The sequence below is a fragment of the Convolutriloba macropyga genome, chromosome 1 (genome assembly GCF_964194025.1).
Source record: "Convolutriloba macropyga chromosome 1, txConMacr16.3, whole genome shotgun sequence".
NCBI classification, from domain to species: domain Eukaryota; kingdom Metazoa; phylum Xenacoelomorpha; order Acoela; family Convolutidae; genus Convolutriloba; species Convolutriloba macropyga.
Genome location: NC_134468.1, coordinates 36,924,429 through 36,950,562, shown reverse-complemented (window position 1 = coordinate 36,950,562; position 26,134 = coordinate 36,924,429). Strand labels below are relative to the sequence as shown.

Here is a 26,134-nt window from a genome sequence, read left to right as displayed (position 1 = left end):
TCACACGCTAATCAGTTTGAGAAACTACGCAAGCAAAAGCCAATAACCAATTAATCAATTTTTTGCCATATTCATCACATGCCCAAACCATACTCATAAAGAAGAATCGAATAATTCAAAATTTAAAATATGCAAATTCTAAGCAGTTCAGAACTGGGGCACCTCTTGATTACGCATCTAGATTTACCCATCATAACCCATAAACAATTTGTTTACATTGATTTAGAGTAATAGGCAATATGGTATTAATGCGACAACAGGCTAGCCACAAGCAAAAATGTAATTTGTTGGGTAGTCCAGACATTTAAACGGGAATTAAGTGTGACACGGTAGAAATTCTCTTCGTTTAGATAACCTCTATTATAGTTTTTAAGGTAAGCACAAAACAGCCATAGTACCCAATTTGACCTGCTCCTTAACTTCAATGCGGAACAACGTTTGTTAATTGATGGCATTGAAAAACTTGAGTTTATTACTGATTTCAAAGCTGAAGAAATATTTCATGAGTTGAACCAAATATTCAATTCTAAACCATTTTCATATTGACTAGCTTCTCAGAAGTATAAACATTTAAATGTTAATTAAAAGACTTCTGTCATGTTTCATCTAAGAGGTATACTATCTCATTTAATGATGAACAAAAAAGTTGATATCTTAACAGTCATTTAGCGACTTTGTGTCTGATTGTGTAATTGCAAGTTGCAGCTCTGTTCGCTAGTAACTCGTCCTCAAGCGCGAAAAATAAACTAAATTGTACATTTTTGTAATTTACCAGTCAGTTTGTGAGTATTCGCAGTTTGTGAATTTGCACCGCAAACGTTGTTCAAGACAAAAAGCAAAAACGGAGCTGTCTTGTCATTGTCATGTTTTTGCACCAACATTCTAGCACCGTTCTAACACGGTGAAACGCAAACGCGCGTACTGTGTGCGTGTAGCGTAGCTTCAATATACAAAATTCAAATACACAAATATTACTCAGAATTTGCTTAGCGTCGTAAAATTTGTGTACATGAGCTAACTTGCAGCAACAAACGTTCCGTTTGCTCAGTTTTATAGTACAAGGTCGTTTTAAGCTTTATATTTTTATTCAATGTTGGAAAAAGGCTACTAGCTATGTTTTAATCACGCTTTTGAGCGATATTATCATAATTGCAATTGCTTAATTTCCTGACTGCAACAAGGAAAATGTGAAATTGTAACACTGGAATTATTCACAAAATATTGCGAGCACAACAATAAATTCACATTTTGCTATTTTTGTATGATGAACGCGCAGCTATTTCAACACAATTTTGAAATTTTTCACGCGGGATAAAAATGTGAGTCGCGTGAGACTACTTTTATGGGAGCTACAATTGTACGAAGTATGAGTAAAAAATGACAAAAATAAGTAGTAGTAAACATTTCCTTTTATGAGCAGGCATCAGCCTGTATACGAGTTGTATGCTTTACTATATCGCGCTATTCTCTTTCACTAGAATAATCCAGAATAGCAGCTAATCTAAATAAATCTATTTCTCATCTAATATGCACAATGTCTTTGTTCTCCACGGCTGTTTTCAATTCGTTACTGTGCGCTCGCTATTTGGGGGAGGGAAGCACGATCACTGTGACTGGGGGGGGGGGGGGGGGGGGATTATTGAATGTGTGTTAGGCTAGTTAGTCTGAGTCAGATACAAAGCAATGCATACAACAGTGAGTAAAATGAGCACATATTACGTAACTTAGTGAAATTTACTATAATAGCCAGACAGCTATTACATAAGCGTAGACGGCGACGATTTCATTAGAGTGAATATTTTTCCTCGGATAAACAAAATTCAAACTCAATTCTCTAACAGCTAAGTGCACTTAGCTTAGTTTCCTAAATTTAATGCTACAAAATTGAGAGCGTGAAGGATGATTGCACTCTTTGCGCAACCTAGTTAAAAACTAAGGAATTCGAGTTTTCTGAGAAAATATTTCTGTTTGAAGTATCGCTCTATTCAGCCGAGAAACCAAGTTTCACATACGTTCGTTTGAAATTAACCTCATTTTCAGTATCCTTACATCTAATACCGCCCAAATACCACCTTAAGTATGATACTTTTAAATATCCGCAAAGAAACTAGGTTTTCACCATTAAACTCGAATTGCGCCAAATTGTCGCGCTTCATCAATATTAGGTCACCAAATATAAATTAATGACAGTTAGATGCACATTATACCAGAGATTGAACTCTAAACAGTCAACTTGATCGCGCTATTTGGAACAACTTTTGTGATCCGAGGATGTCTGTTTTTATTTTTTTTGCCATTCTTTAGGCCAAGTAGTCCTCACATTGAAGAAGCGCAAATGTTGACGAATCACAGATTTGCAAGTTTGCAAACTTTGTTCCTCTCCCCCCACCAAATCTAATTTAATTGATTTATCTAGAATCAGCACGATACACAGATTCCAAGCAACTCTGACCTTGGCAGAGCTGAGCGGTCTCCACTTGAAAGACGATCAATCTATGTCTTCTGTAAATACCAACACCGCTAACTTTGCCTCTTTAGGGTGAGGGGCCTGCTGTTTTTAAAACAAACACGCTTCGATTGATGTGCTGGTATGTTCACTTCGATTTCAGATAAATCCACCACAAATAGCGTCCGAAAACAGCACCCTTCGCAATCCTAATCAGCATTGACAAACTTACAACCAAGATCACAAGGCTAATATTTAATTATTCAAAATATTTCCGCAGAGTGAAGTAGGGTAAGTCAACAGAACATAAAAATGTACAACTACGAATGTGAATCGTTTCCGAGGGGAGGGGATTTGTTTATTAGGGGTGATTTCGCAACAACAATCACGCTTAAACCACCTGTTCTCACAGGGGTTTTTAATCCTGGCGTGAACAACAGTGAAGCCTCATAAATATTTCACAAACAGATCGACTTTTATGTGACACGGTCGGAGCTGTGTCTCAGAACCCAATTAGAGCCTCTTATGCTCTAATGTTACTCCGCAGAGACAGAAAACCGCTTATGAATTTTAGATCCAACAGGAAACAACCTCACACGTACATTGTTGCTCAAGCGTAGCCATAAAATGAGATTAACGCAATACTGAAATTAAATTTGTGAATTTAAATTACATATTTACAATTTACGACCTATTTCAATCAATTTTTAATTTTACACTTTATACATCTTTGTACACAAATCCCTGCAATCCGACCATTTCTAAAAATTTTTAGAAATGAAAAATTAACAGTTCTCTAAATAAATGAAAGGGGAACTAAATCCAATAGAGAAGTATGGTTACGGTTAATGCGATCAATTGTTAATCAGTTTTCTTTTGATGGACGTGTCACTTAAACTTAAAGTGTTTTGCAACTGCAGTGGTGTATTAAAATGGCGTTTGATTGATCGATGGCTTGTTTCTGTTTCTTTACTTGTCATCCTCGATTGTTGTTGTTGTTGTTGTTTTTCCTAGCTTACTCCTCCTTTGTTTGTTGAGTTCCTTCTGGTAGTGTTGCTGTTGCCAATTCATTGTTCTCTTCGGCTGCAGTGGCTTTGTTGTCCGTATCGCTGTTCCCGTTAGCCTCTTCTTCCAGGCCACTGCTGAAATAACACAGAGGACATTTTATTAACAGTACAACATTTATCAACCATAATATTTAAAGGCCACAGACATGCTCGTACTCTGTACTACGCAAAAGAGCTATCTATATACACCAGGATAATGAAGGCTTAAATAATTCAAACTAATAGAAAAAAATCAGATTTTCACAAATAAAATTTAATGATTTCATAAGACTGATTTCAGAACAAAATTTAGGAAAAAGTTCACCCTAATATCAACAGTTTCTTCTGAAATATTCCATTTTTTTGGAATTTTCCTTCGAAATGACAACCAGGGGAGATTTTTTGCCAAGTTACATCTTTTCACCTGTCTACACACGCTAATATTTAATTCATAACTTTGAATATTTCTGGCGAAGAGTTGGGAATAGTTCCAAATCTTTTAAAAACACCGAAAATGAAATTTTGCATAATTTACATTTCAAATCGATAACACAATTCATTCACATCAATATGAGCCATTTCTTGTGGCATGGTAACACGAAACAGTGACTAATTTTTCTACAAGAAATATCTCAGAAGCTAAGTAGTAAACATCAGACATTAAATGGACTACGAATCGTAACTTACAATCTCAGTTTCGTGAAATATTTGAGTGGCCTGAAGCAGAAATCTTGCTAAAATTAAATCTAGACATAGTAATTTGATCAGTTTTGAAAGCAATTAATCCCAACAGTAAATTGTTGCAGTGTTGCCAACTCCTAAAGCTCGAAATATTCCACAAATTAATTAAGAAACCCTTGCACGCTGAGCTGATTTCATTAGCTTAAATGCTCTAGGCACATAACTTGAGGCATTACACTTTTGGAGTTAGCAGTTGTTCAAATTTCTTACAGAACATCCATCATCTACGAAAATAGACATCATAGCCTCGGAAAACCGTTCCAGGATGAATGATACATTTTCAAAAAGAAAAGGGAAATACTAGCCGTTTTCCTTAAAAGATACTGATACAGGTTACAAGCACCTGAAAACCTTTTGAGAAATAAGAGAACTTTTTATAATAAGAGAACTTCTTAAAATGATTACTTCTTGGCAATTGAGTAGGTTGAATCGGAACTTCTGATGAGGGCAGCTGAGTTGTCCAAATATTTCCCAATCTCGATGAGTCGATTGTATTTACAAGCCCTCTCTCCTCGACAGAAACCACCAAGTTTTACGAAATGAGCACCAGCTCCAACAGCCTAAAACAAATAATCAACTCTCAAATTAAAAAGAGGGCATAACTTTGATATTTTTTGTAAAAGGAGCATACATGAATGAAATTCTGCAAAAGGCAGCAGCTCTCGATATGCTTAAGAACGACCAGGACGGTTCTTACGTGACATCTCAAGCAGTGATGAGAAACTCAATGTGCCAAAATACCCAATGGCATGATACCAAATTAATTTCACTTGATCTTTACGTTCACTAGTTCGATTAAAAATGCCATTCAAGATTAGTTAAATTTTTCTTACACATTTTTGGATGCGCCAATGAAGATCGGCGTACCGTTGAGTTACGGCCCTGATGATAAAAACAAACATAACCGACTAAACGTCTGAAGAATTGCTCTCGAACGACTAGTGGGAGCTCTAATCAATTGCAGCCTGCTTCAGTCGGGGGGGGGGGGGGGGGGCTAAATGGGACTAAAAAGTTCAAGGGGGGCTAAATGGGACTAAAAAGTTCAATAGTGGGCTTCAAATAACCACATTAGAGGTTAACCACTATTAAGATTTCAAGTGAAAAATGGCACCAGTTTCGGCGCACTTTTAATTTGACTTTTAGCATTAAATTGTCGCCAATTGAGTTCAGCTGCTTGAAATTGTGATTGAGAGAGAACTTCAGATCACGCGAAACGCAAAAAGTCAAGGGCGTAAAAGTCACTCGAAGAGTCAAAATTGTCAAGCGAAAATTTTGCATAAAAACAGCCGGTAGAAACCGGAAACGACTCGAATCGTCGTGCATTATAATCTCCAACCTAACCTTACCGAAATCAGAACATCAAAATAGAAAAGAGAAAACAAAAATAGCCCAAGGTAGGTGGGTGGGTAGATAGGTTGGGGAGGTGGGTAGTGCTGGGGTAGTTGGGGGGTAGGTGGGGGTAGCTAGGTGAAGGGAGGGGGTAGGGGTAGGTGGTGGGTAAGTTGGGGGGGGGGGGGTGTTGGGGCGGTGGGGGGGGGTAGATAGGTGGTGGGGGGGTTGTGCGGTGTAGTTTAGATAATTAGGGGTTAAGGGGTGACTTAAATAGGAACAAAATATCTCAAAATGGCCTCTTCAACTTGAACAATACCAGCTGTTCCTAATTACTATACTTTACAAGCGAAGATACTGTTAAAGTCCAAGGTTCGAAAACAGAAGTCAACAATCAAAAACGGAGGTAAATGCTCGAGCAGAAAGAAGTCAAAATTCAAGTCAAGAGCAAAGTTGCGTTCTGCTACAAAAACCTGTAGAATCTCAATACTCCTCTTCGAGTCGTAAAAAGACACACACGTTTACAATAATTGCTATGAACTTCGTTCAAGAGCAATTGATAATTTTCTCGCAGTGGTGAATATTATGCCTTGACACCAAATTAATAAAGTCAATTTTATCATAGCTCTGGAAGAAACCTCTTTTTTACACCTGACAGATAACTTTTGCAAAATACATCCGTTTATCGTTTTTTAAATTTTGATATGAACCACCTAAATTTACTTTAAAAAAATTTATATGTAAAAATGATATGCTGTCTTGAACACAAAGAGCAAACTGACTAAAATGCTCAGTATCAGAGATCTGACATTAAGCTATATGCAACGTTTTCTAAAAGCCTTTTAAAGGTACACATAAACCACTTTCCTAAAAATCAGTTTAAAAAATGAGAAAAAAATATAAGTGGTCAGCAATGTCTTCCTAAAAACTAAAAAACTCGACCTTTTAGAATAAATAAAATGCCTTTGTCACTATAAAACAAACGCAGCAAAAATGGATGTATCAGTTCTAACTTCCAAGCGAGAAAGCTTTTATTTAGTTATTTAAAAAAACTGCATCAGTTCGGTGAAACAATTGTCGCGATAACAGAAATGAAAAAACTTGAAATACATATACACCCACAAATGTCGGAAGAATTGCTCTCGAACGACAGGCGGGGACATTTAATTTATAGGCGGCGTAGCATAGAAATATTTTATGGGCGCAAAAACAAACTCCAAGATACCAGTCGGCATTAAACTACAAAGGCTTTGATTATCTTTCGCTTATAATCCATTTTATATGGGCAAGAAACTAAATATCAGAATGAAAGCAACTTCAATCATTCAAAAATGACGAAATCAAGCGTCAAATATTACTCAAAAAGTCAGAGAAGGTTCTAGTACAAGAGCACAAAAACGGCCAAGCAGAATTTTGCATGAAAAATATTTCATGCAGAATACCGGTAACGACTCCAAGATTATAATCTGTAAATCAGAAATATCAAATAAAAAGTAAGTATTCTAATTAAAAAACAATCACCAAAGAAAAAGCAATAAAAAATAAAATGCCAAAAAATTATAGTATTAGAAAAACAGACAAGTTATAATTTAATGGCGTGGTATATATGAGAAGGGGGAAGATAAGGTGGGGGAGGTAAGTAGGTTGGTGATCAAACAATAGATCAAAACGAATTAATGGGTAGGTAAGTGGGGTAAGTGGAGGCCATGGGAGGAAAACTTTTCAAAATGACTAAACGCCCGTTGACGTCTATTGTTCAAAACCAGAAGTCAAGGTTCTAATAATTTTTTAATTGCTGAAATGTCGAAATTGGGATATTAATATCTTCAGAATCATTTCTGTGTCTCTAGAGGCTATCTAGTAACCCAATTCCAAACCTTAAAAATTCATTGACTCAAAGATCGATAGGCATATAAATTTTAGAAATTTAAAGTTTCAAAAAATAGAAACTCGTTCTATTATAATGATGAAAATCATTTTATTTCTCACTGGAAACTATCTAGTAACATACTATCAAAATTGACAAATCTTTTAAAAAAACTTGTTAAAGTGCAAATTTTATCAAAAAATTTCTAATATTCGAAATGTTAAATTTTTTAAAACAATTCCATTGACACTAAAAACCATGCGGTGACTTCTTATCAGACCGTGGAATAGGTTTTCTGGCAATTGAGAATGGACAAATATCAAAAATTGACAAAAATTTTAGGAAAACTTAAAAATTTTAGATTTTATCAAAAAAGTGCTAAAATTCGAAACATTAAAAAGTTGTAAACCATTCCATTGTAACTAGAAACGAAGCAGTGCCCTATTATCAAACCTTAAAGGAGTTTCCTTCGACGTTGAGTCTGCAAAACATTAAAAAACGGAAAAAAATGCAAAAATTAGTATCATTTTGGGTGGTTGTAGTACCAAAATAAATAGCTCAAAAAATGGTTAAAACAAGTAATTTTGTCACGCAAAAGACCGTCATCAACTTTTAAAAAGTTTAACCTAAAACTAACTAAACAAAAATCACAAAAAACAAGAAAAATGGCACCATTTTGAGCACCAAAACTCCTAAAAATGACATTTTTAACCTTAAATCAATTTGGGCCTCTAATGAAACTTAATGCCCACTGGGCGTTAACTGTTTATCCTGTTTTGAAAGATCAAAGTCATTGAAAAATGTGTAACCAACCAGCGCACCAATCTTAAAAAAACAGCGCACCAATACAATTCAAACTCTTTGAATTGTAAAAAAAGGAGCGCGCCTAAATAATAGCCGTTTGAGAGGCTGACGGCGGCAATTAAAAAGAAGTTAAATCATTCATTCGTTGAACTCGTGATTTGGTCAAATGCTAAAAATAGTTCTCTGAAAAAATGTTTAGGTGATTTTCATTTGGGGAAAGGTCAGCACATATAATGCAACCGCAAAGCGTAGTGATAACAACGCGTCTATTTAACACCACTTGGATTGAAAAAAGTACTCTCTGCTTCTTAGTAAATAAAAAACTCAGGAGGCAAAAAAACGTTAAATTTGACAAACTAATGCATGATGGCTCACAAATAATCTTTTCACTCAGGCAGTTGAGGTGTCCTAAGTAGTTCTAAGTGTTCAGGTACTTGAATGGCAGTTGTATTTGTCGAGAATTGGAAAACATAACTCTAAAAAACAAATAAATCTAAGGGCATTTGTTGACACATTTTTTTTCGTTAAAACCTGAATACTGAAACAATCTTAACAAAGCTATGTATATAAAAGAAAAAACTCGCCAGTTCTAAATTCGAAGCCCAAATTTTAAACACCTATCTCTAAACAATAAGCGTATTTTGATTTAAAATGACGTTTAAACGATTAAATAATCGACGGTACTGTGCTATGTATTAAGCACAAGCATCGTCGACAGAATCCAAGTTTTGCAAACCATTTTCGCGACCAAAGAAACGCAATTCCGAAATATTATGGTTAAACTGATAGCATTTCAGCGCTCGCTCATGTCCAAACATGACAGTGAAGGTTGATCTCAGCGTGTTCATGACAGAAAACCCAAATCCATTCATAAGACTTACTCTTTGAAAAATGTCAATTTTTGCATTTTTGAAAATTAAAAAAAAAATTTCAGCAGTGTCAATGGCCAAAATTTACCGAGCAAAGTAGATGAAGATAAGAAACTATATTGCAGGCCAACTTTTAATTTCTCCAGCCGAAAATGAGAAATTTTCTAGGCATTCCAGAACGATAAAAGTGATACTATTACATCGCTTATAAACTTTTTGAGACGTATGTACTGGTAATTGAATCTTATATTTTTGCAGATGATCTTCCAGTTTGATTTTAGCAAAATAATAATTTGTTCAAAACCAATAATAACCAGAAACTCAAGAATATTTTACAAAAAAAATGTCAGAAGTTTTCATGTTTTTTTTACATTTTCTATTTTTATCTATTTTTTTTTCGTCCAGCCTATAAAATTTGCGCAGCATTTTTTAAGTCTGTAGCAAGAAAGAGTTAGATTTGAAGACATTATATTTAAACAAAACGGGTAAGGTTAGCAAAATATTCCATTTTTTCTTTGTAATTTTGTCAGAATATCTGTTTGTGCCTGAAAGACTCAAAAATATATCTCTAAGTAGTATTAAAACAACCGAAGTTGCAGGTAGTTAAAGTTTAATTGTTAGCTTTTGAAAATTTGCCAAAATTGTGCTGTTTTTATGATTATTGAGATTTCTGATTAAAAAAACAGTTTACCCATTGCTTTTGTTACAGTTCATTAAACACTCGCGCCTTTAGGCGCCTCTTTGAAATATTGTTGGAGCTATATGTGTCGTGCATGACAATTTGAACAAACAAACTGAATTAATTGTTTTTTAAAAAAATGTCATAGGGTCAAATAAGCAAGGCGTCCAATATCCAAAATGAGCTGCTCGTTGGAAAAATCAGGAACTCGGCCAAAATGCTTCAATAAATATCATTATGCCGCGGCATTAGTAAAACTGGGCATTTTTTTCTGAACTATAAGTTTTTGAAAACGGAAATTAACGTTTTTTTGAAAAATATCTTCAAATCACTGCTTGGGGGCAACATTAATCTTCAAGTCATTTTGCCATCGGCATTAAATAAAATGAAATTAAATGATTATTAACTTTGACACACTGTCAAATTAAAAAATGTTTTCAGCGTTTTCAAATAAATTTTCTAGCGTAGTGCAGAGAAATGGGATGGAGTATAAGCCTTCAGAAGTCGATTTTGTATAAGAAAGACAATCAAAAAATTTCTCAACTCATTACTGAATTCACTGATATTCCAAAAAAATTGCGATCATTTTTCTTTATTTTTTTCCTATAGATGTTTAGCTTGGTGCTTTAAATTTAACCTCTAATGAAATCATAAGCTTTTTTGAGCGCTGCAAAATAGCAAAATTTGAAGTTGAAGTTTATTAAAACTGGTTCTTAGAGGTTGACTCTTCAAAAATCATTTTGAGAAGAGTAACTTTGCCTCTAATCAGCGCAACATTTATTGACAGGCAGTAAAGTGCTGCATAAAAATTAACTTTTCATTCATTTCCTTTCCTGCTACAATAGTACAAAAGCAGTCACTTGACACAATGTGTGCTTACAATTTGAGGAAATAATTTTCCTAATGAGACGAATTTTTAATCGACTTTATATAATACACGACACACACACGCACAGGCGAGCGCGTGCTAGCTAGCCATCTATATAGTGACGGAGATTGTTTGTTATCTAATCGATACTTGATACTTAGTTAATGAGTACTAGTTGCTGTAGGAACAGTGGTGGAATTAGTTGGGGTGAGATGGGATAAAAGGTAGGAAAATAATGGCAGAATGGGGGCATAAAAGAATTACGAGGGGGCAATTATGAGGTTTCTTAGACAATCAATTTCCACGCTCAGCTACTTTTCTAATCCATTCAATGGGCATACACGCGCGCGCACGCCGGAAATTACTAATTATTATGCAGAGCCACTGATAAAAAGTAATTACGTAGCCTCAGGACAAAGAAGAGGGAAAAGAAAACAAAGCATTTTATTCAATTGACTAAAATCAAACTTTTCCCAACATTACTCAATTCCTCAACTTAGTTAGGAAGCAATAAAATGGAGTTGGAAATGTGAAATAACTCCTTATTTACACGGGATAAAAGAGAGCTTTTGACGTGTTTATTTGTGACCCAATAATAGTAGGTGAATATTTAATACAGTAAAGCATTTTGCTAATCTTGGGCTCCATAGCTGAATGTAGATCAGATTTAGGCTATGCTAAAAGATGACACAGAAAAAGAAACGCGCGCTCAGTTTTCCCTCATTTCCACCGACTATTTATAAACAAGTGTTTTTTAAGTGATCGGGGAAGTTCACGTCGATTGTTGATTTTGAACTATTTCAGAAAAAATGATAAACCGACTGTTAGTGGCAGCTCTTTTCAATAAAAATCATTTCGATTTTTTAGAGAAAAAATGTGATTTAACAATTACAGCAATTTTTGGATCGTTTGTGCCCCCCATCTTAGTCGGTGCATATTATTTGCACCCCTAAGACGCACGTGCCATATTTTTTCATAATGATGTAATGGCACGTGCTCTGTAACTGGGGGGAGCATAACGTACTGGGAGGGGGGGGGGGGGGGGGGCAAACGGAAAAGATCCCAATTTTCATTCAACTTTAAAAAAATACAAACCAGGCAAATTATTTCGGGATTTAAGTAAAATCTGGTGGTTACAAAGGTTCACACATTTGTTTTCTACGAATACTTACTCTTCGAAAAAAGAACAGCTCCTCAAATGCTCTAAAACTTTCCCGCCATCGTTCAAAGAAATTTTTTGTTTGCTCTTCACGCCATATGCTTGTTGGTATGCTAATTGCATTTGAATATCGGCCGATTGTACCCTCTGAATAGTTCAACTTCCTTTAATAGAAATTTCACAAACTGATGTTCAATCCCATAACGGTTGAGTTTTTGGAACTAAGTGCGCAATTTTTTTATACTCCAGGCCGGTCACAAATGTTTGTTCATTTCGCCGCTCATAGATGTCACATTAAGTCCATTAGCATTCAGTCAAGCATCTTCATTCAATTCCGCCCACCTAAGTACCAAATATACCCGCAATTTAAATATGTTAGACCTCCCCGACCAACTTCAATCAGAGAGAACCCTCCAAGAACCAGTCGGGGTGGGAGTAGGCGGTATCTTGGTTGTAGAGATATTGTTATTAGTAGTGAGAGTGATAACTTAATTCCATCACGCCGCGCCACACTTCAAAGATCGAAGGCCGGTTAACCAAACAGGGAAATAACAGGGAAAGGGTGGGGTGAGGCGGGGAGGTTGCTGGGAAAAAATTGAGTGCCCATAGATCTGTAGAAAATGAAAAACGCAAGGTGAATAATATACCACAATAGATACAAGGGGAAGAATTACATCATAAAGGCGGGGAAATCGGGTTTAAAAAGAAGGAAAAGCGGGCTAAATTTACAACTAAACACAACACCAGGGTCCCAGACAAACAGTCAGTCAGTCACTCTGGGGGGTTTATTTAGCCCGAGTGAGATTGGTTTTAAATAGAGCATAGTCATAAGACAGACAGCACCCGCTCTTCAAGGTCGGATATTTTTATTACTATAAGAAATACAGTCATAGTACAATTAAGTGGAGATGTTTCGTACCCAAGTCCCGCCTTTACAATTTTCCAATGCTAGCGTTGAATTTTTCCACAATTTACTTAGTCTGTTAATCATATGATGATGTCATTTGCAGAGTCAGACAGAAAATGCAGACAGTTTTTGTCCCAATTTTATTCGGGACATTCTCGGCTTATCGGAAGGGGGCTTAAATACAGCAGCCTTCTGCAGAGGAAATACTATTATAACTGATATCTCCTCTCGCATATAGATCGCACACATACATTGCAATCACTCAGACATTTACTACAAACAATCTAGAAGTTTAAATATATCACCTTTTAACAGTACAGTCACCTCATAAGCAGAATACATCTCATTGGGACCTATATTTACACTACGAGAATAAAATATCGCATCACTTCCACAGCTACTCAGACTAATACTCTAAATTTATCACAAAAATAATAGGAAAAAAGAGCTAACTTCTTGCGCATAACGGGGGAAAATGCGCGCGCGGTTACACACAACGGAAGGTTGTAAATCCAGGTTCTCACCAACCCCCTCCCCAAATTCCGTTGAAAATAGTGGGAAAAGCTGAGAGGGGGTGGGGGGGGGGGGGGGGATTGGATGGATAACAAAGAGACACAAGTGGGAATTCTGTCATGTGAATCGAAGCGGTGCCTTACACTTGCGCTATTCATCCCCATCTTTTTTAATCACGATCTCTTCTACACTGTCACACTGCCCTCTGGCCATTGATACTATCACAAATACAGACAACAGTCCGCTTGCATCTTTTTTAACTCTGTTTATTATGACAGAGGTCGTTTCGCCAGCACTCAGACGGAGAGGATTTGAAATAAGAACGACGGGATGGGACTGTTCTTTCTAGGATGAGAAAGGGGAGGGTGAAAGGGGACCCTTTAAGGTGGGACTATCAGGTGGATGAAGAAAGCACTTAATCTACATTGCGCACAATATTAGTCAACTCCTATTAGCAGACATTGGTGAAGAAAGCAAAACCCATTTACACAACCACGACACTTTCAGCAAAGCCAGCAACATAGAGCTCCGTTAAATTATAAATGTTTATCAACTTATTCAACATCAGAGTTCGTTTATGACCTGATTTGGTTTCAAGGTCATTTTCGGTCTTTAAAAAGGTCTAACAGGTTTCGACATTACGAGCAGTTTTACCGCTACTACTAGCAATTCTACTGCAGTTTAAAGTAGCTTTGAGTTGAACTAAAAACAAGGCAGAAATTAAAATGTAGCATTTCACCTTCAGAAAGATCCAATCTAATCTGAGTGAAGAATTACTTCATCATAAATCACACATCATAAAAAATTCACTTCCATTTGAAGCACGCAAAACACACACAGGAAGGCAATTTCAGTTTCCAGGCACTCTTAGTACTATACTATACTATACTATACTACTACTATTGCCACAATTTGGAAGGAATCTATATAGCTGCGGCAAGAGTGCAGGGGGAAAGCGAGGGACTAAAAAGGAAAGCACAGCGCGCGAGTAAGAGCGGGATATGATTAATTCGCGGAAACTGCAACTGCTGCTGATTTCCCAACAAGGAAAGGGAAAGGTGTGTGCGTGTATGAGTATTATAGCTAGAGAGCGTGAGAGAATATAGGAAAGGGGAATGTTTATGCGCTTTATCATCAACATAACACAAACTCAAATTCACTCAATCTAGACACCACAACTTATTACAAAGCTAGTATAGAAAACAATTTGTTTACTCAGTAACCGCAAAAGCAACACCGCTACGTTCCTCCAACCAGGTCTCTCCCTTCATAGACACACAAACACACATGCGCACCTTTTCATCATCATCATCAACATCAAAACTGTTCTTATTTGCTGACTAAAGCGCCGCTGTGATTGGCTAAGCGGATGAGTAATCAAGCACCTAGTATTTCTGCAACTACTAATGCTACAAATAAGATTAAAGAAACAACCATTAGAAATCACAAAGAGAACAGGGGGAAGGACAAATGCAGAGAAGAAAGGGGGAGTGAATGTTGAAATAGAGGGAATATAAAACCAGGGAAACCACATTTTACTACTCCACAATATCTCATAACCTACTTCCTGCAATTACGTTGTTGCTAATATACACCAATCCACATCGAAGCAAACAGAAAGAGGTGCCTAGATAGAGAGAGATCTAGTGTGACAGCTAAGCGGACAAACATCCCACACATTGAATGCGGTTATCAGTCAAACCCAGTTTCAACTCAAACTAACATATCATGCCAAATTCAACTATAACGTAAAAGAGAACTTTACAGATGAAGATCAACCTAAACAATAATGCGAGAATAAAGTCAACCTAATTCGCAGTCTGCGGTCACTAACGCCGAAAATATAGCAACGACTAATTCACAAATTCAAATAAGCTGAACTAGTAACAAAATGTAAAAACCACTCATGGTACAAGCAATGATCAATTGCATCAATTCGCTGAAAACATTCTTTCATCTTAAAAGAAAACACACAATCAAACTGTACTATTGTCATCAAATTTGTCCATGTCTATAGCAAGGGAATAGCAAGGGAAACCCAAGGAAAGCTAATTCTGTGCTCTTTGAAAAAAAGTTATCCAACTAGATGACTTTTTATAGAAATTGTACACCCAGCTGGTTCCCTTTCCAATGGAGAAATCACAATTCACTATTTTTTGAGGAATTAATCAACAACAAAAACAAAATTGGGAAAGTTTGTCGCTAAAAGAACAATTCTTCTGAGCGCCATTTTTGTTCAGACCCCACTAGAAAGCCCGTCCAGCGTAGAGTGTGAAATAAAAAATATTTTTCAAAATTTCGTCTTTTTCGAGGAGTTACGGAAGTTTAAAGTTTGAGAGTCGACATTTCACACTCTTTTTATCCACATTATTGAAATTTTTGAAAACATTTGTTAATTTTAGTCCAATTAGGTTACCAATTTCAATACACAAGGGTTTATTAACCCCGAAGTGTCGAGGCTATTTTCGGTCTCCTCGTGGTTTTCTAGAACAAATTAAGTTTGCATTTGGATGTAGATTTTCTAGATCCAATTTGTTCATTTGTTGCGGGCATTGGGCTTCTGTTTTGGTGTTTCTCTTATGAATTTCCGGTGAAGTATACTTAATGCTAAGCATTTGTTCCAATGATGAAAAAATGTTGTTGTCTGAAGCCGTCTGTGGTCAACTTTGTTGACTTTGACACAAAAAGTTTTTTTATGTTTTTTGTTCCTTAGTTGTATTGTTATTGGGTCCCAAAACTGACAATACTTACTGAAGTGATCCCGTGGCCTAAACAAACGTTATTAAATATTGTCTACAAATATAGTTCGTGCAGTTTAAGGTATTGAATACTTCCAAGCTATTTGATTCAGCAAAACATTTAGTGTTTTCGTTCAAACTTTTTAAAATTATTTCATTTTCTGTTTTATATTGTATCGTTTCTAAAACCCAAATTGAAGAAGTCTCGTTAACGTTCGAATGACAACAGTGGTTTTTATTTGGATCGTTTTTGTTGTTGTCTTGCCCTTGATTCTCATCTATTAAAGTCTTCACAAGCCGATAAGGAGAAACATCTGAAAACTTATTTTCCTCTCATTGGATAATTAATCATAGATACAAAACTGACGCAACTTAAATTCGAAAAACTTTTGAGCTTTTTGTCTATATTTGGGTTCTCAATCACTTGTTTTTTGTTTAATTTGGTTGGTTACAATGGGACTTATCAACTGCTCTGATTGCTTACAAGACCAATTGTCTGTCTAAGGAACTTAACTAAACCTTCTGAATCTGTCCATTTGACAGCGATTGGTTTTTAAATACCAGGTTGGGAAAACTTTCCCCTCAATATTGTTTGTCTAATTGTATAATAAACTCATTATTAAACGATTCTAGCTGCACAGTACACGAACGTTTTCGCTATTGTGGGCTTAAAAATTTGTTATATAATTAGCTAAAGCAAATTTTTGGTACAATGCAATAGCAAACCTGAAACCTCACTAAAGGCTTAGTTTGTGATCATCTAGCTTATTTAAATTATCAACATCTATTTGAATTTGCTTCTCAATTTAGATTTATAAGTGAAACCAGATTTTGTCCGTTCAATTAAGGGCTCAGAGTCAAATCGAAACTAATTAGGGATCAAGTTAGCTGAATAATAATTTAAGTTATTACGAGAGACTTTACTGTTTGATCCTTAGTCTACAAACGGGATAGATGTTGGTTTCTGACCATCAATTTGCTTCAGTTCCATCTGTTCTACTGCATTCTAGTGAAAAAAATTGATCTCGCTGGTATTAACCCCTTTTTGTATACAAGTCAGTCTTTTTTTAAGAACCTATCAGTTTGAAATACAAAAAACGGACAAATGAAAAAACAAAGGCTACATTTTTGTATTTATAGTGCATAAATGCTGTTGTCTGAAGTGTTCCGGGGACGATCATTGCTTTCGTCGACTTTCATGCTGCCTGTTTTCACTAAAATTTTGTTCAATTTTAGTTCTTATTCTCTACTGTTTTTAGGTCCCAATAATGAACTGTCGTTGAAGTTTAAGTGTGGCCTAACAAATCTAAATGAAGTCTTTCTTTTATAGTTATTAGTAATGGTATTAGTTACTTTGAATCTTTCGTTAAAGAAAGTAACAGATTTTGACTTTCAAAATTGGTTTGTCGACTCTTATATAAATCTTGTTTAGAAGATTTCTTAGATGTCTCATACTCAATCTTATGTGCTTCTGCCTAGTGTTTCTTTTTGAAATTTACTGTGAGGTTTTATCTGGTAAAACATAATTTATTCAAAAGAAACTCTGTTGGGGTTTATTCTGGATCTTTTACGTTTTTTATATCCGCATGTTTTTTATATGAACCATTTTGCTCAAGCAATGTTTTGACAAGTTCCAAGGGGAAACATGACTTACTTCTCGAGTGATTTACTTCGTGACTAAATAGCTTAGGTAACTTCTAAATGAGTTCGATATGATTTTGCATCACAATTTAGATTTATAAATGAGTGCAGAGGTCATTTAAAAAAAAACCTTCCTGCGTTGACTTATATGTCCGAAATAAGAATTTAAAATCTAATCGAAACTCAATAGAGTCCACTCGACATTAGAGTTTAAGATTTAATTTGAGCTCAGGATAATGTTGATTTTTGGAACTCGTTTTACGTTTCTTGGTAAAATTAGTTGTTCACTTGATAAAATTGTTTTTTTTTCTGCTGTCAAAGGTCTTAGGGTTACGTTAGAAGAAGTTTTTTCAGAAGCTATCGGAAAAAAGATTTTTTAAAAAGGGAAGGGAGCATTGCGGTAATTGGCCTCGTCAGTTTTGAAGAAACTTAGTGTTAGAGATCAGTGAAGCTCTAAGAGTACCCCAAAACAACTCAATGCCCCTACTTTAAAAAGTTTTTGACATAATTATAGTAAATAATTGCTACAAACTTTACCAATGCTCAATCGGTTCAGGCAGCCGAAAAGAGGAAAATATAAAGCCTGTTTTGAAATTCACAATTATTCAGCAAAAAAAACATGATACAACAGTGGAAACTATCAAAAGAATTCATAAACCTTACAATCCAAAAAAAAAAATTAAATTTCTTTACTACACGAATCCAGTCAATCTGGTTCACGGGGCAGTTTTCTTTCACCTATATAAAAGGTTGAAAAGGATCACTTCCTCGACCGCGTGCTTTCTTGCGCCTTTACAGACAATTTCCGTCAATCATATCTTTGTAAACAAGGAGACTCGGTAATGTGAGTTCACACAATGTTCCTACAATGCTCATATTTTTGTCTTAATTGTCTACCAAAGGAGGAGGAGAAACAAAACTTTCAAAAATGCACTCTTCGAACAAAATTGGTTAATGACAAATTTGTCTTAAGTGCACACTGATGAATGGATTAATTAATGCCGCATTTGAGTGCCGATGATGCCCGGTGTTGATTAAATTATGAGACAAGACAAGCAAAAAAAGCAACAAAACAAATTTGCGTCTAACCCAAAATATATTTTTTTAAATACTAGCAAATCAAAATACATCAGTTAAAATATAAACTAAAAAATCCACTTGTACTTCACCTCAAAGGGGATGTGACAATTCTTTAACAAGACTTTGTAACATGCCAAAAAGAACAATACAAAATGAGGCAAAGTCAACCATCAGCTGTCAACTACAAATATTTACAGGATTGAGCCTTATGCAACTCTATTGGAGCCATTGGGAGCATAATCGTGAAGAATAATCATACCTGTCATTCATGCGATTAGGAAAAAAGAGAAACAACAAAATCAATGAACAAAATTCAATGCTAATAGCGACCAAAAATCAATATCAATTTTTTACTAACCCCTAATAAAGAAGTCGAAATGGCAACAGATAATAACATAGTAAAAACAGTATCAACTAAAACCTCAATTAACATTTCATCAGCAATAAAAACTTGTATTTCTCTTGAAAGCACGAGAGCGGTATTTACTGGGACTAGGTTACAAGTAGACAGCGAAAGAAAAGAGCAAAATTGAAAACACGTATATATCTTTGCAAATGATTTCCCAGTTAAAAAATATTAGCTCTAAGCTGAAAAGACTGGAAAGGTTTTTTTTTATTTATAGTGCATACGCGGAGCCATTGAGATCTCTCATTGTCAAGAATTTGTCATAGGACTACAATAGAAAGTAACAGATACATCTAAAAGTCAAGTAATCAATTAAAATTTGGGAGAAAGTGCTGTCGAAGTCATTGAAAAGATGTGCTATCCATTCTAGCCATTTCTCTCACCATCAAAACTAATTGAAACCGTCAATAATGTTGTAGTTTGACACACAAACCAAATAAAAGAAACAGAAAATTGATCAAATATAAAAAATATTACTAATTAATCAAATCTTAAAAATCAAAATAACGTAGTTGAAAAACTAGTAAAAACACAAAATTTTATCTCTGGAAAAAGAGTTAAGCTGTGTTTATATTTGAGATTATGTTGCAAATTGTCAGAAAAGAGATTTTAAAAAATCGCCGAAACTCAAAAACTTATCTTTTGAACAAAATTTTTTGTTTGAACGACATTTTTTATTAAAAAACGTAAACTTTCACCTAAAGGAAATCAGAAAAAAAATACAATTTTTATTGAAGGTCAATTGTACCTCAAAATAATGGAGAATAAACCTTTCAACAAAAAAAACGAGTACAGACAGAACTCAAAATTCCAAATATTTTTCCGAAACACATTCTAGAAGCCTTTAAAACCATAAGCTATCAATTGAACTGATCCCTCCTCGTTTCAAGGGGATATGTGACACAGACAGCAAAAATGAAAACAAAAATGACCAGTATCCAAATTATTTTATAAAAATTCTGAAACCACCTATTTTCCTAGCCGTAAAACCAGTAGCTGCAACATGAACAACACCAAAAATATTTTTCTATCTTCCAAAAGTGGATGAGAGATTTCACTAAGAAGACTAAGATTCAAGTTGTCGAAAAGAAAAACAGAAAAGGGCAGAGTTCAAAAAGTCGATCAAATTTTTCAAAACAAAAATTTTCACAATTATGAAAACCATTAGCAACCAACTGAAAAAAAATCTGATTGTTTGTGTCTCCGGAATAAGTCACTGAAACCTGTCATTATCAGAATGTGCGATAGCATACAAAAAAATTAAGTATAGGCAAAACAAAAACTCAATTAAATTTTTGCAAGAAAACGATCTCGAACCCGTTAAAATCATACGAAAACCACTAAAAAATTCTATTTGATAACAAGCGTATTCCTTCAAACGTTATGTGATCTGTTATCAGAATGATAATCTCACAAGGCAACAAAAGCAACCTCTAAAATTGGCAAACTTCTGAAAGTAAAAAATTTTTTTAGAACCCGTGGTATCGAAGCAATGAAGCAAAAATTAAAAGAAACCTCTAGAAAGACATTACTTTCACTTACTAGAAGGAAGATGTGATTTCTGTTTACCGAGACTAAGGAACAGGATGAAAATTTAAAATAAGTAGAATATTTCAAAAGTAAACCGATTTTCTTAGAACAAATATATTCAAACACAAAAGAGCCATCAGATGTCAATTGAAAGCATTATACGGATTCAAGCTACCATTTAGAGCAGCTAAAAAGATTCTTATTCATTGATACTCACCCATGCGACTGCAAAATGGACAACAAATGCGGGCAAACTAGAAGAATTTCTATCGAGTTTAGGAAAACACATTGTTGAAGGCATAGAAACCATGAAAGTTATCTCTGAAAACAATATATGATTATGGGGCCTCATTTTAAAACATAACGTGAGTGCACAGTAGTTGAATTTGGATTCCACTTTTGTCCGTAATAAACAGAAAAAAGGCAAAAAAATTGCTCAAATACTTTTCAAAAAAGACATTGCCTCAATGGAATCATAATTACTCTTGATGGTCGGGATTCACGAAGAGACCAAAAATGGCCTGAATAACGCGATTCGGTCAATTACAACAGCTGATTATTCCATTGTTAACTAAAATAGATACTTTGACAACAAAATGTCAATATATCAAAATTAAAAGATTCATTTTGCATAATGATTGTTTTAAAATAGCAGAACACCGGCAAAATTTTTATTCTGCAACACAAGACACTTCAGTAGAGCTGACCAAACGTCTGTTAGCAGTTTGATGTCTGTTCCTCGAGCTTTCTGCTGTACGAGCTTTCTAATGATACCAATCACAACTCTTGTTCAGCTCTATCGATCGGCCAAAATTGACTGAACAAAAAAACACATTTGAGTATATAGTTCCTCCAGCTCCCCCCACTGCAGTGGGTCGGAAAAAAATTCAAAGGTAACATTCAAAGGTCCGCAACAAAGATGTTGTATTGGACAGTTTTTAAAATAGCTTATTTCTCGCGTCTCGCGGCAACTGTCGACGTTAAATTCGACAATTTAGCTGCCAAAGTATACAAAAGAATGATTTCCGATTAGGAAAATTAAACGCCAGTTAAATTTTTAAAATCTTTCCCCGAGACGTTATGGAGAACATAGCTGGCAGATTACCAGAAAATAGCCACAATAGATTTGTAGATTGGCAGTCTAAAAAAAAACAGTAAAAAAGACCGACCAAAAAAATTCGTCTTTTCATTGAAGGCTGATCTGTTATATTTTGATTAAAAATCTGTATAAGTTATTGCTGCCGCTAGCTGATCTCAAATAACTTTCATTTAAAGTGACACACACCTATCTGACATTATCTCTTTGAATTAAAGTAAATAAAAGTCAATTTCAAAGTAAGGAAGTCATTTTTGAGAGTGAGGTAAGTCAAGTGTGACCAAAAATTTAATCACGCGCATGAACAAAAAAACTCGCTCCACTAAAAGCGAAAAGTGGCGTCACACATGCAATTCAGTTGAAAATGCATGAACGAATGAACAAAAAGTGGCTGGGACGTCATATGGTCGTAACAAAAATCATGACGACGAAATAAAAAAACATAGCAGGACAAGTCCTGACGAAATTTTCATTGACTAAACAGAAAATTAGACCTAGAATGGACTATAAATGGATTGGAAAAACCATTAAAAAAATCTGATCCAAAAGATTGAAAAAACAGTAAAAATCAAAGTGAAATTGCCACATAGGAACAAAAAAACCACTAGCGAGAAAGCGAATTTTTGTTCAAACATCGTTTTCTCACTCTGCTTTAAATTTGGAGCGAAAAACTTTCACGCCGCAAAACCACTCACTTTCTCGCTCCACTTCCTGTTTCGGCGTGACCAAAATCACCATTCCAATTTGACTTCAAAAATGATGAAAATGTGTGAACAGATCTTAAAAAAACATAGCCGGAAGAATTCCGGAAACGACTCGAAGGAGAAAATTGCCCATACTTATGACTTAACAACTAGAACAACTATTGTGAATATTGAACTCCCACAAATGTCATAAAAAATTTAAGGAAGAATAGAAACGGCATTCAAAAACAAATTGAACAAAACTAGAAAAACTTAAAGAGTTATTTTTAACAGTACAAGGAAACATAAAGCCGAGTAAAGTTAGTTTGCAACAAGAGCAATAGAAATCTCCCAAAACAATGAGCAAGTCATTAAAGGCTAAAAAACTTGTCTAAGATTTGAAAAAAAGAAAAAAATTCAAAAAAATTAAGAAAAATGGTTTAAAATTTCTCAATTTTTCTGTCAATTTATCTAGAAAAAAATTAATTTATACCAAGAAAAGTTTAATCAATTGGTACTTGAACATTCCTTAAGTAACAAGCTTTTATTCAAATCCCATAAAGCATTAAAACAAAAAAGCAGGCAAAAAATCATTAAATTTCGTCTGAAAATCAGCAAAACTAATCAAAAACCTCCCAATTAGCATTAAACTCAAATTAACTACTTGAAACCTTCAATTCCTATCGAAACAAGCCCATAACTAATACAATATCATAACTAAATCTCATAATCATCAAAAGTTGCAAAAAACTGCTTTCAAATGCCGCACGTGAATAAAAAAATTCGCTCGCTTAGAGAAAATTTTTTCACACATTAATTTTTCGCTCTCTCAAAAATAGCGGTATGAACAAAAACCACTCTCTTTTTGCTCCACTCTTCACTATTGTTCAGCCCCAAAATCACTCCAAATTTTTTCACGCGTTTCATTTCCCGCTTCAAAAATCACTCCAATAAAATTGATTTAAAAAAAGGACTTCTCCAATACTCCTCTTCGAGTCGTAAAAAGACAGCGCCCCAATACAATTCAAATTCTTTGAATTGTAAAAAAACCAAGAGAAGGCCAATAATAGCCCCAGCTATCGCTGTGTGGCTATTAATAAAAAAAATCAGAATTACAGTTTCTGCCCTAAAATTTATTCCTCTTCGATCATCTTACCTTCTTTCACAACATTTTTGCTACATTACAATGCAATATAGATATTGTTTCTGAAAAATTTTAACGTTTCCACTATAGTTAACGTTTCCACTATAGTTAAAGTTTCCAAAATAGTTAACTTGCAGCACCCATTGAGTGCACTCTATCACAAACAAGATTTTTAAAAAACTTTTACAAGATCGAGCCAGTTGTTAATGCTAATAAATTGAGACTACATGTTGTGTAATCTGGCCAAAAATCCGAAACCACTGCTCAGAAACCACTGGTGCAACTTAACAAAACTAATATTAGAGAGGAAGACCTTCTTGCTGGGCTATGCTGTTTTGTTTCGGGAAAATAACCAGGTAATCAGACACAAAATGAACAGGAAAAGAATGTAAAAGAAACCAAATAATTGAAACAATCATTGCATAGCTGTACATAGCGTTGTTGGCTATTGAACGATAGACGAAATGTTATCTGAATAAAAAACAATTCACTAAAAATGGTATCAGTTTGCGTCACAATTGCAAAAGCAAGGTAGACAAAAAGCAAGCAGAGTAAACGAGCCTAAAAATGGGAAACTAATTTGCTATGGAACTCTACTCCAAAAAAGCAAGGTGAATGTAAGACATTTTTGAGCACGAGATGTCCGCTTGATTTGAGGCAACTCTTTACTAATAATGTTTTAAATCATACTTTTACTTTCGAAGTTATATTACATTTCAGAAGCATCACGTCAAAACTTCCAGACGCGTAGTAATTAACACCAGCATTAAGGTCCAATAATACACCTTTAAAAACTCAAGATTAATATGAAATTATGCTGAAGATAATAAAACATTCCTGTTTTGATGTCGAAGTGTTGTCAATATCGAAAGACCTTGTAAATACAATTTCCCTCAAGTTTGACATTAACTACTCAAGAGCTCAGCTTTAATATACTCATTAAAACTCTGAAGTAGGGTAGAAATTTCCTTGACAACAATTTGATCTAACTAGTGAACTACTTTGACGTCAGTCAACCTCTCATTAACTTCCATCTCAAATTGATTCGCGCATTTCATCAAAAGAGGAAATTGATCCTCCTAAAAAGGAATAATTCGATCGCGTACTCAGGAAGCACGAGTGTCGGCTTACTTTCAAGTGCCTTGATGAAAAATTTGCTGTTTCTTTTATACGATATCATTAATTTGTCAATGCTTCAAAAGCAACGACCTCTACAAACCCACATAAAGTTTTATTTGAAATAATGTGAATAGTGGTTTTAATCATGCAATGGTCACGTGCGCGAGATTATAAATAGCATTACCATGTCAAATACTGTTATTTGGAAGATAATTTTGTAATTCAAATTTGAGATGTCTTCTTATATCAACGTCATTGAGAGGGTAGTATAGCTAATACCTGGATGATAGCAAAACTTTAAAGACAAACAATATATCATAAAAATACCGAAGAATAAAAACTAAACATTATGCCTCCGCAATGTCAATGAATAATTGTTGAGATGTAATTTTTATGAACGGAGTTAGAGTTTGAATTGGTCTCACATTTATATGTTTTGCACAAGAGTATTTTGAAAACCAATGTCAGTACAACACATGCAGGCAGTGACCTTGTAAGTATGCTACATTTCTTGACATATCTCGAAAGGTTACAAGATTAACGGTTTCAAACAAGCACTTCAGGCCTCAATGTGGCTGCCTCTCCCAGCAATAAACCATTTCTGACAATATTTCTTTTAAATTATTTTCATTTGTCATGCTCAACTGTAATTTACGGAGGTGTTTTCGATCGCCATGAGCACGTGTTCAAATTGTTCACCGAATAATAATTACTATATTTCATTGACTTCAGCTATAAAATTTTATGGACTACTTGGCTAGCTGAGGTGATACAGGGTTAATTTATTGGGCCAAAATATACAACAAGGTCGCCGAGAGATGTTGTTTCATCGCTGCCACAAAATCCTCCGCAAATCGCAGAGTTTTGCGGAGATGCGGACGTTCTAAAAGGGCGAGGCCCAATTTAATGACCCGAATAAGCCGGAGGGAAGGCCTTTGGTAAGCTACAGCAAAGAACCACGAGTCATAAAAGCTAATGGGGATAAAGTTGTTTGAAATGGATCGCAACAGTAAATTGACATAGTTTTATGTCAGTGATAAATCACGCACAAATATACACAATCCTTTAAACGAGTTAGAAGGGCCCTTTACATGGTAAGTTGAACAATCTCAAACAACAATTAGCAATTTGAACAGGAAAGCGATTACAAATTTGTTCCTCGATTATATCGGGGGAACGGCAAACAGCTATCAAAGCGCCTACCATTTTCGAACGTGCTCCAATTCCCAAAAGTAGATCAGCCTCTCTATTGTTAGCATGAAACGCTCACTTAATTCTTGGAATCTAATTGCTCAGGACTTCAATCGGGTCACACGATTTTTAATCAGTGACACAACACCTGATAATGGTTGTGATAACTTGCGGTTTATAAATAGACAACACTGCCGCAGATTGGATTAAACTCTCATGCTCTAATTTGTTTGTTTTTGTTTCACCTCAGGGTGGCATGAAGGACTGTCTATTATAGA

At 35.1% G+C, this 26,134-nt stretch overlaps 1 protein-coding gene across 3 annotated transcripts in view; it reads right to left on the bottom strand.

Annotated features, from left to right (window-relative positions):
* Positions 1-3,079: 3,079 nt before the first annotated feature.
* Positions 3,080-26,134, bottom strand: part of LOC142338343 (enolase 4-like) — a 165,007-nt gene continuing 141,952 nt past the window's right edge. For 2 of the 3 annotated variants that reach the window (XM_075388055.1, XM_075388071.1), the window contains 3 exons: positions 4,639-4,793; positions 4,180-4,209; positions 3,080-3,588 (listed from right to left, as the gene is read on the bottom strand). In XM_075388055.1, the coding sequence (XP_075244170.1) occupies positions 3,462-3,588; positions 4,180-4,209; positions 4,639-4,793 (312 nt within the window). In that variant the 3' untranslated portion in view covers positions 3,080-3,461. The remainder of the gene's footprint in view (positions 3,589-4,179; positions 4,210-4,638; positions 4,794-26,134) is intronic. The other variant, XM_075388063.1, reaches the window with a different exon arrangement.